Below are 11,767 nucleotides of genomic sequence, written 5' to 3'. Positions count from 1 at the left end.
GAAATCTGAATTCAGAGACTAGAGACAGTTCTGAATCAGGCATGTGTTGATTATAGGATCTTGTTGAAGTTACTTAACCTTTCTCAGGGTTTGCTTTTCTCATAGGTAAAATGTAGATAATAATAATTCTTAATTTTTAGAATTAATATAAGAGGAGCTAGAGAGATGGCTCAAGGATTAAGAACACTGATTACTCTTTCTAAAGGTTCAGTTCGCAGCACCCACATGGTGGCTCACAATCATCTATAATGGTATTAGGTTCCCTCTTCTGGTATGTCTGAAGACAGATTGCACATATACATAAAAATAAATAAATTTAACAATTAATATGAGGAATGAGTGAAATAAGTTATCTGAAGCATAATGTCAGGCACACACTACAGACCCTATAAGTATTAATTTGATGCAAACATGACCTCAGCAATGTTTCTAGAAAGGATGCAACAGGTCCTCAGAGGAAATAGCTTCTGTCAGCATCTGAAAAAAAGTGTGGGGGCCACAGAGATGGCTCAGAGCTTAAGAGAATTCAGGAATTCAGTTCCCGGCACTGAGGCTGGCAGGCTCAGGTCTGCCTATAACTCCAGGGCCAGGGAACCTGATACCGTCTTCTGGGCTCCACGGGCACAAGCTCATGTAAAAACCCACATACATTGATCTACCTGAGGACCCAGCTATGCCTCTCTTAGGCATATACCCAAAAGATGCCCCAACATATAACAAAGACACGTGCTCCACTATGTTCATAGAAGCCTTATTTATAGTAGTCAGAAGCTGGAAAGAATCCAGATGCCCTTCAACAGAGGAATGGATACAGAAAATGTGGTACATCTACACAATGGAATATTACTCAGCTATCAAAAACAATGCCTTTATGAAATTCGTAGGCAAATGGATGGAACTGGAAAATATCATCCTGAGTGAGGTAACCCAATCACAGAAAAACACACATGGTATGCACTCATTGATAAGTGGCTATTAGCCCAAATGCTCGAATTACCCTAGATGCACAGAACACATGAAACTCAAGAAGGATGACCAAAATGCGAATGCTTCACTCCTTCTTTAAAAGGGGAACAAGAATACCCTTGGGAGGGAACAGGGAGACAAAGTTTAGAACAGAGGCAGAAGGAACACCCATTCAGAGCCTGCCCCACATGTGGCCCATACATATACAGCCACCCAATTAGACAAGGTGGATGAAGCAAAGAAGTGCAGGCTGACAGGAACCGGATGTAGCTCTCTCCTGAGAGACACAGCCAGAATACAGCAAATACATAGGCAAAGGCCAGCAGCAAACCACTGAACTGAGAATAGGACCCCCCGTTGAAGGAATCAGAGAAAGAACTGGAAGAGCTTGAAGGGGCTCGAGACCCCATATGAACAACAATGCCAAGCAACCAGAGCTTCCAGGGACTAAGCCACTACCTAAAGACTATACATGGACTGACCCTGGACTCTGACCTCATAGGTAGCAATGAATATCCTAGTAAGGGCACCAGTGGAAGGGGAAGCCATGGGTCCTGCTAAGACTGAACCCCCAGTGAACGGGATTGTTGGGGGGAGGGTGGTAATGGGGGGAGGATGGGGAGGGGAAGCCCATATAGAAGGGGAGGGGGAGGGGTTAGGGGGATGTTGGCCCGGAAACCAGGAAGGGGAATAATAATCGAAATGTAAATAAGAAATACTCAAGTTAATAGAGATTAAAAAAAAAACCCACATACAGGCGCCCACACGTACACATTAATGTGTTGTGATCATGTATTTTGAACCCTACCCTGTGATAATACAGAAAGATGAAGTTTGACTTTTACTCAGTGACCCATGGAACCTACATTATACAGATTTGGGGTGGAGTGCAGGCAGGAGGAGGTGTGAACAGGGGATTGATTGCTTGGTTTAGGGTGCAGGCTTTATTTTTCTTTTGCTGGGGAGATGATGAAGTGGCTGCAGGTTCATTTAGCTGATTGCACTGGCTGAGCCCCTACCCTAGGAATTTCTTGTCCAGTTTCTAAGAACAGAAGAAGGACTGGCCCTGCTTGGCAGTGACAGTGATGCCTTCGGAACCTTTCTGGGACTTGCCTTCTCCTCCAAATAGTTAAAGGCTGCCACTTGCAGACACTTTCCCACTGGTGACTGGAGATTTAGACACACCAAAAGGGTGAGGAAATTAGCCGCTCTGTTTCTCAGTGTTTCCTAGGAGACCTAGCAGAACTGTAGATTTATCTCATGCTTGACAACCAGGCTTTCATATTAGGAAATTGAGAGAGAAGGTTGTGGGTAGATAAGATCATGCTTTAGTGCATGACTTAAGGGTGAATGCAAACATGACCTGTAGTTGTAGTACCAAAGCAATTCTTGTATCTACAGAGTTGTGCAGAAACTTGGAGAGTAGGCTTTAGGGCTGACTGATGAATAATAGAGAAAATAAATTCAAGGATGGAAAACATTTTTTTAAATCATTCTCCTCTTCTCATTTTGGTTTACTCTATTACTGATAGGATGTATTAGTTTCTTTTCTTATTTGTAGTAGATCTAGATAACTATGTTTTACAAAAGAATACTTCTCGAGCCTTAAAGGACATATGAAATACCTGGAGAGATTGTTAAAATGCACTCAAATTCACCAAAAAAAAATCAAAAAGGAATATCCCAAGCACGTGGCAGATGCTGGTTCTGCAAGTCTCGGATAGAACCTGCAGTTTGGTCTTTCTCACAAGTTCTGTGCTAGCCATTCAAGAACTACACGCTGTAACAGGGAGAACTATTTCTGCCACAGTTGTACTCATGCCAGGCAGTTACTTGTGTTTGTGATTTCTCCTCCTGATTGACATGAACATATCAAAAATAAAGTTACTCTTAAAATGTCCAAAAATGGCACTGAGATGTGGCTCGGTGATAGAGAGCTTCCCTAGTATGTGGAAAACCCTGTGTTCCGGGCCTCTCATGGGAGAAACACAAACAAAACTCCTCCCCGTAAAACAGTAGCACTCATACTTTTAGAAACACATACTTGGCTTGAGTGCAGAAAACACGATGAGGGCCAGCATTAACATGTCTGCCAACTAGTTTACAGAATGAGAAAATGGCCCCTGTGGCTCCTCTCTGTTGGGATTATCAGGCTTGTGTTTTTATGTTGTGTCCATGTAATGCTGAGGATTTGAAGCCCATTCTCCCACTTGGCCATCACTATGGGCAAAGGGCTGTGATGATGGCCAGCTTAGAGAAACACCATGTGGGAAAGTGTTCGAGTGGCTGCTTGTCTTCCTGCTTATTGAAACCTTCCTAACCCACGTGTTTCTCTCCTGCTACCTTTTGGAAACTGTTGTGACGTATCGTGTCCTTAGTAACAGTGAGCTAGGCAAGCTTCTACTGGAAGAACCAAATCCTACAAGTGACCCATGATCCAGCATGCACTTACCTTCATATTTACATGAGATAGGAAGGCATATGGTTCGTAAATTGCACTGAAGCCATGTTATAGCACTGCTCCAAATTTATGCGCCCTCTCTCTGTAAAGATACTTTGAAGATGAAGATGATTTAGAGCCAAGTGTATTAGCAGACTTTTCATACACTATGAACTTTGTTAAACAAAATTGGAATTTAAAAATGAAAGACAGTGGGAGTAGTTGTTTGAATGTTATTATGACTTAGAGTGACAGTCCAGATAAACAAGGATTACTTTGATTCTGTTTATTAAATATCTTCATTTTTGCATAATTTGTATATTCAAGTTGGAGTTCTTTACTGGAAAAGGCCATTTATTCTTAGCTGAATAAGTCAACTCAGAAATAGGTTGATTTGGTTAGTTCCATATAAATGTACATTTAAACACACACATGCACATGCATGTACACATGCACACAATCACACTTGTAGTCCTGCTGTTTGATCTAAAAGTAAGGGATTTACTAGTAACAGTCAGCTTTTGCCTATTTTTGTGTAGTGGGGGGATACAAAAGAAGTAGGAGTTTCCTCTCTGGAATAGGTTGATAAAATAAAGTCTACCTCAACAACATTTTAATTTTAGCATTAATTAATATATTAATTATAATCTTGGGGAAATATATATTAATTATAATATTAGGAAAATTGTCCTGTGTGGGCTCATTGTACTATCCTCTATACATTTTTGTATGTTTGAATTCTTTGGTTTGATGGTTGCTTGCTTGGTTGGTTGGTTTGACTTACCAATATTTTCTTTTTAGGGCTGTTATGATCTGGTGACCAGTTTTATGGAGACTAACATGGGGATCATTGCTGGAGTGGCATTTGGAATCGCATTCTCCCAGGTACTCAAATGATTATGCCTAGTGTAGCCTCGCGTCTAGCATCCCACTCTGGTTTGCCTCCCTGGCCTCCGGTTTCCAGCCTATCTTTCAGTACTCTGGGGAAGGTTGATAGATGAGGTCAGAGATCCTTGCTCATTAGGCTTTAGGTCATCTGTTTATTGATTTTTCTTTTTCAACTTAAATGAAGTTTTTCTGTCAAGGGAGTATCAGTTACAGTTCAACTAATGACTACCTTCAGTAAAACAACTCATTTCTTCACAGGTCAAATGGGGGGTAACCGAAGAAGGTGCTGGCTTTATTTTAACTTAAACAACTCTAAACATCAACTGGATGATCCAGATTTGAGGGAGGCTCTTTCCTGGTTGACCTGTCTCTCTCTTTCTCTTTTTTGTTCTTTCTTAGTTTCTTTGGATTATGTATAACAACAATCTTCATCTTGTGAACATTACTTTAATCTTTGGATTTCAATATCCTGCTTCTGAAGAGGAACCTTAATTCTTGTGTATTAAACTGTCCATCTCTTTATCTCCATAAACCTTTTACAAACCATTGGGAGATATAATTATACCAATTAAGTAAGCTAAGTGTATTAAAGGATGGAACGCATCACATTTAAACTAAATCTAAAATTTAGCCTGCCTATAGCCGCTAATGTCCTGTTTTATAGATCCTCCTAACCTGTGGAACAATGATGCATCCTTGTTATACTAGTTTATGAGTATAAGAACTGACATGTATACTTAGCAGCTTAATAAATATTTTAGGTTTAAGTCAGATTTTTTTCATACTGACAGATTTTTCATAGAAAGCCTAATGGCTCCAAAATTCTATTTCTATAGAAGCCATCTCAAAGTCTAAGTGTGTCTTTCCCCATCGGGTGCTCTGCTCACCAATACAAATGTAGGTTTGCTTTATTCCAGCTTGTTCCTGGGGTGTTTTTATTGAAACATGAACTTCAAAGAAAAGTACCTAAATTATAACTTTGTAGTTTAGTAGGTTATTACTTATGTGGCCCTTGCTTAGATCAGAGAATAGATCCTTAACTTGATATTGTGTGTCTCTATCAAGCAGGGTTTAGTGTTAGAGATGGTGAAGTGCTTTTCTTCTGTGTAGTTACCAAAACTTGTGTGACATGTCATCTCCGAAGAGCATGTGAAGTCAGTCACTGTGAGTGTCTCTTGTGTTTCAGTTTCGAAATCCTCCTTAAACAGACTTCATCGCTTTCTCCATCATTGACTGAATTAGACCCCCCGCAAGCCAACACAGACAAACCCTAATCGGGTCACAGACAGTACAATTACCTTAGTCTCCAGAGACATTCGAAAGGCAGTTACTGCCCTCAACTTTCTCTCAATTGCTGCAACACTTCAGTAATAATACTTGGCAACATCTCTGTAATGGCCTAGGGACAATTTTGCAGATCCCACACCTTTGTGACTCATGCAAATGTATAGGATACACATGACAGCCTTGAGCACATAGGTTCCTCAGCAGTATGGTTGGCACTTGGGTATGTACACACACACACACAAACAGAGAGAGAGAGAGAGAGAGAGAGAGAGAGAGAGAGAGAGAGAGACAGAGAGACAGAGACAGAGAGAGACAGACAGACATACACACACATCCCTGAAGTCTTCCTTCATGACTTTCCTAGAGAAATAAAGTGACACACTGCTGACACAATACATGAGGAGAATACCTCAGCGGGCCTGAGATCTCATAGATGAAGCTTCTCACCTAAGAATATGCCCATATGGTCATGGGTAGGTATGTGAGAGGGTAGGAAGAGCTTGAGGTTTTATTGTTTGGTTGGTCGGTTGGTTGGCTTTTTTGGTTTTGTTTTTTGTTTTATGTTGTTGTTATTGTTGTTTTTACAAAATTCAGTCAGATATTTTAGAGCCGAACCTCATGGATGCTGGTTGATATAAAGGAAGGAGATATGCCTTGGCTCTCCTATAATGTAACAGGCTCTACTAAGTGAAGGCCATCCTCCCTGCTTCTCTCTTCTTTTCTTCCCTCTCAGTGTCCCTTTCTCCCTTTCACTTTTCCTCAGCTTCTTGCCCTCTCCCCTCACACTGTTGTGAGAGACTGGCATTCTGCCCACCTATTGAATCAGATAGTGAAGGTGGTATAAAGTGCAGGGCAAACTCTTCTGAATCCAGTTTTCTTCATTGACTCAAGAGTGCATTGCTGAGATGTTTCTTTCCTTTTCCTTGGGAAGAGACGATCTCACTGTTGATCACAGACTCTCTGGTAACTCCCTGTATAATCCGTATAGTCCAGGCTAAACTCAATTTGAGGCATCCCTCCTACCTGAGCCACCACACCTGTTTCACCCTATGATTTTGATAGGTGCCATCTTCAAGAGGGAGCTTGGGCCGGAAGAGAGGGGATAAGGGCAAGAGAATGGGTGGGAAAGAGCAAGGGCAAGTTGCTAGATGTGCATTCTTGATTCTCTATCTTTCCATGTCTCCTTCTCTCTCTCTCCTTCTCACTCTTCTTCTTTCTTTGTTAGGAAAGAGGTTAAGTCTCTTAATTCAAAGACAAAAGATATTTACCAAAGAAAATACAGAGCCCATTCCTACAAATCCATCTCTTGATCTCCCACCTCCTTCCATGACCTTCCTTAGGTCCCAGAATCAGATGGGATGATTGATTCTGTGCCAGTAATTCTATAGTAGAACCTTAAAGTGCCTCGTCTCCCTTTTCTGTATACAGGGCAGAACAAGTTAGGACTGTTCTCAAATACGAACATGGATGCACCATAAATTTTGGAAAGATTACGTGTTTAGTTTGAGGAAGATAGTTGAACCTATTAAACACATTTTCTTATGTGGAAAGTTGAAATTAAAATATTACAAAGAATTGTAGTAAAAACAATCAGTATGTTATTATGCCTGAGTTTGTTACATACACTCAGGGTTTTTATTTATTTATTAGTGGAATACAATTTTTGACACTGTGAAATATATTCTAGAATTTGCTGATCTTGGAAAATTACAGTCCCTTAGAATGGGCATGCTATAAGTTTAAAGGTTCTTGCACTCCTGGAGGAATTTTGGTTCTCAGTGGGCAACATAATCTGAATGTTACAGCCATGATACCTTCGGCCACTCTGCAGTAAGTGTATGACAATGTGTACTTTGTGGCATGGAGTGACAGAGGCCACAGCTTCAATAGGTTCTAATAAGGTAATGGATGCTTTATACCTGACTGAGGTTATTGTGTGCACATTTCACAGCATGGTTTAAGGTTTTTAACAGAGACAGGACCGGAGCCTGCAAGGTCAGCTAAGAGGCAGGTGAATACAGTGCAGGTATTCCTGAGCAACAGAGCACACACGAAGAGCCACAAGTCTCTCACCTATCAGATGAGGGCGATGAGGTAGACTGCAAAGTGATTCTCCCCTCTGTGACTTATGGAAACCCCATTTGCTGAACTGTACCTCGGTGGCTGGTTCACAGGTCAGTGGGGGGACCTGAAAACACTCATTTCTGATAAAATCACAGGTGATGTGGGTACTATTGCCCTGCCCCAGACTCTCTTTAGAGATCCCTACTATCTAAAAAAACAACAAAGCATAGCCAGTTTCTTAAAGGCACCATTAACCAAAGGAAAATGGCCTCTGGACTCCAGTTTACCATGGAGCATCTCTCCAAAGAATGCTGATCCTCTAGGTTTATAAAACTACTGGTTACTAATGAATGAAGAAAGATGTGATGTGACTAAGGGTATCTTCATACTGTCAGATTCATTTCTCATAGAGTCACCTGTGCCACAGGCTAATCCAAGGCCCAAAGAAGGGTAGGAACCAGGGTGCTCTATGGAAGTGGTGGGGCAAACTGGGAGGGGTTTCTGTGTGTCCCCTGAAAAATTGGAAGTGGTCCCTGAACGTGTGTGAGCCTATGTAGGCCAGTGATAGCTACATGATTGAATTTAAAGCTGCTTTTTCACTCCCCTGTCCCCACCCACCTCTTACACGTGGTGACTTCATTATCTTACTGGCAAATGGACCCAGTCAAGAATAATGTCTCTATTCTTGTCTCAAGGAAAGAACCAGTATTCTGTCAGCCAAGGATAACCAGAATATCATACTGTGTTGAAAAATCTGCCAAATATATTTAGCTTTCCAAATAATTCAAAGCATATTAGCCTTCCAGTTAATATCACACAAAAATTTATGTCATTTAATTACTTCTTACATTAATCTCACAGTGTGGTCATATTTTAATAAATGTTGGTATTGGAAGTTGTTCTGAAGTGGCCAGGGTGATCTACTTCTGGACTTGTAGCCAATTTCAGAACTGCCTATTGATCCCATACCAGTCCTTAGACTACCTCAAACTTTAATCCTATAATTCAAATCTGATTTGTTCTTCAGCCCTGACCTTCAGCCCTTTCTGAATAAGAAAATTTTGATTTACTAAAAGTCATGTCTGGGTATACACTTACATCGGGACAACTCTTTGTGTTGCTAGATAGATGCAGTTGCTATGTATCCAGACTTAATTTCAAGTATGTCTACAGTTGGAAACAGGGGATGGCTTTGTGACTTGAGATTCTTCTTTCTCACTTGTTCTCCTTGATAACAGTTGATTGGCATGCTGCTGGCCTGCTGTCTGTCCCGGTTCATCACTGCCAATCAGTACGAGATGGTGTAAAGAGAAGGTGAGTATGAGTGGGAAGGGTTGGATCTGGGAATTTTCCCCTTTATTGCCCACACTCCCCTTGAAGTGGGCAGCCCAGCCACTGAACTGCCTGGTGGTGGTGTCCACATGTAGAAACCTCATATTCATAGGCCGGGGAGGAGGTCACATGGATACCACTGGGAAAACGTGGGAACACTCGCGCTTTACCTTGCACCTTTTGGGGCAGGCTGTTAGGGATGTGGAATTCCTCACCTCACGTGACTTCTCTTTCTCTTTCTCTTTTCTCTTAGTCTTTCAAGAATTCTGGAATAAGAGGCCTGTTTTTAAAAAAGGAACTGCCGCAATCTGAAAGACTTCCAAAGAACGTTAGAGCACAGTACATACTACCCCTGCCCTGCTCCCACCACCCGCTCTCCACAACCCTCCCCCATGTGCAACTGACACTCCTCCCCAGTCGATGCTCCTACCTACCTTTCAGCCCACGTCATTCGTAGTGTCCATCTTGTGAAGCCCTGTTGTGCCACACAGTGTAGCCAGCCCCCCTGCAGCTAGTCATAGTGAACCCCGCCCTAAGGCCCTGTGAAGTGCCAGCTCCCTCACATGTACTTGGTCCAACTGTAGGTGACTGGTTATCACATCCTCACTGGCCCCTGTGGCCTTGCATGTAGTAGGGGAGGCTTCAGTCAGCCCCTCGCTGTGGTCCAAGAATGCCACACACTTTTCTGTAGATAATGCAGATGGTAATTATCTTTTCTTTCTGGCTTAATCTGATTTGGTTTGCTTTTCCCTTTCCTGGGATTCTTTCCTACCTTCTTTAGGCTGTCTAGCACATTAGAGGAGACACAGTGGGAGGGATTCATGAGGAGAAAACAGCATGTGGCGTGCATGGCAGAAAGTGCTAAGTATTAGCTGCTGCCTTGCTCATTGTTCCAAGAGGTGGGTGTGGAGAGATCCTGTTACAAGGTTGTGTTGTTACTTCCCTGGAAGGCAAAGACGCTACTTTTGATTTGCCCCAACTAATTTCTATTATTTTGCCTTTTCTTTCCGTATGTTATTTTCTTTCTTGCATTGACATTATAGACTTTGAGGACCTCATCAGATCAATTTAAAAGTGAGTGTGGAAGGGAAACAAAGGTCAACATATTTTTAAAAGATCTTAAAAATAATGCCTCTGTCTAGCATGCCAACAAGAATGCATTGATATTGTGAACATTTGTGATACACGTATTAATAAATAGAGCAATTACAAATAGCTGTGTTGTGGTTCTCTTCTTTGATTGTGATGACAATCTTCGAGCACATGTTCCCATTCTATCTGGCTCTCCAGGGTTTGGGGGACAGCTCCATCTTATATATGGATGCAGCCGTCTACATGTATTCCTACCTAACCCAAGTGCTGGACAATTGGGTATTTTTTTTTAAATCATGGATATTTCGGAAGCTTGAATCACTTGTCATGAACAAGATAGACTGTTGGCTGCAGAGTTAGAACCTTCATGGTACACTGTGCCTCTGACATTCATGAAAGAAATACAAAGGTATCCGCGGAGTTTTTTAAGTCTCAATTTAATTTTAAAATGAGATGAGTATCTTATTTCTTTCATCATTTCTATGAACATATAGTTTCCCTTCTTTCCTTTTTTCTCTGGTTCAGATTGAATATAAATGATCTAAAGAACAACTCAATGGCCCGGTGTCCTAGTCTGTATTAAAGTAGGAGATTCTTACGTTTAATGGAAATGTCACTTTTAACAATAGACACAGAAGGATGGATTATCTACAGTCATTGTTTTATCAGCAACCTCTACTGGCATGTGCCACCACAGTGGGCACCAATCATTGATTTGATGAGCCGTCAAAAAGAGAAATACCAGTTACCAAAGCAGTGGATCTGAAAGGGCCCCTTCTTCGTAGAACAGCCTGGAATTAGGGCAGCAGTGACTTTCCAGGGATGTGCATAATTTAGTCTGAACTCAATGGTTTACATGCAGTAAACCATACAAGATGTACAAAATGACATTCCCAAAGCATTCAGATGCCCCCTTTCCAGAAGGTCAGTTTCTTAGAAAAGCACAGAGAGTTGTTTTGGGAAACATGCGTCACTCAAAACTTTTTCAATATTTAATTTTTAAGTTTATTTTTAAGTCTTCACTAATATGAAACATTTGGACTGAGATTGGTTTTACTTCAAAACTTCATAAAGTATTTGCATTTCAATTCCGTATGACTTTTATACAACATACGTTCCTCCTTTAAGTAAAATAGAAAAGACACAACTTTAAATACCTTCCTTGAATCTTTAGAAATAAAACAATGACCAAATTGCTGGATGTACAACTCAAACTTACACGTAGTAGAAGCCAGCACATAAAACATTGTCAGCACTCCTAATGTTTCCTCTTCACTGTTAGCAACCATACTCCACATCCTGACCAAGGATCGGCCACTCTTCGGTAGGCCTATTGTCAAAGATTTGTCTTGTCTTCCTACGAATAGATTTATGTACATGGACTCTTTCATGCCCATTGCCTCATCCTCATTGCCATAAAGGATTCCACTCTATGAATATGGTACAATCCGTCTGCTTTATTATTACTGTGAAATGACATTGTTTTCAGATTTGGTATAGTATGAACGGACCTGGAATGAACACTACTGGGATATCCTTTCATGGCCATAAACACATATGCATATGATATATGCTCCAAGTTAGAAGGCACTGCGTATTATTTTCCCCGAAGTAGATGTAATAATGTATACAATCCCAGCAGCAGTACAAAGCCCTGTGTATTCTCACTAGCACTTAGTAGTCTCAGTGTTCTATATT

The 11,767-nt window shown here is 41.2% G+C and overlaps 1 protein-coding gene across 1 annotated transcript in view; it reads left to right on the top strand.

Annotated features, from left to right (window-relative positions):
• The window catches only part of Tspan7 (tetraspanin 7), a 97,232-nt gene extending 87,040 nt beyond the window's left edge, over positions 1–10,192 (top strand). The window contains exons 6-8 of the mRNA NM_001398737.1: positions 4,208–4,291; positions 8,884–8,959; positions 9,231–10,192. Coding sequence (NP_001385666.1) covers positions 4,208–4,291; positions 8,884–8,952 — 153 coding nt within the window. The 3' untranslated portion in view covers positions 8,953–8,959; positions 9,231–10,192. The remainder of the gene's footprint in view (positions 1–4,207; positions 4,292–8,883; positions 8,960–9,230) is intronic.
• The last annotated feature ends 1,575 nt before the right edge of the window (positions 10,193–11,767 follow it).

The sequence above is a fragment of the Rattus norvegicus genome, chromosome X (genome assembly GCF_021556685.1).
Source record: "Rattus norvegicus strain SHRSP/BbbUtx chromosome X, alternate assembly SHRSP_T2T, whole genome shotgun sequence".
NCBI classification, from domain to species: domain Eukaryota; kingdom Metazoa; phylum Chordata; class Mammalia; order Rodentia; family Muridae; genus Rattus; species Rattus norvegicus.
The sequence above is the reverse complement of the archived record's forward strand: the minus strand, read 5'-3'. Positions and strand labels throughout refer to the sequence as shown.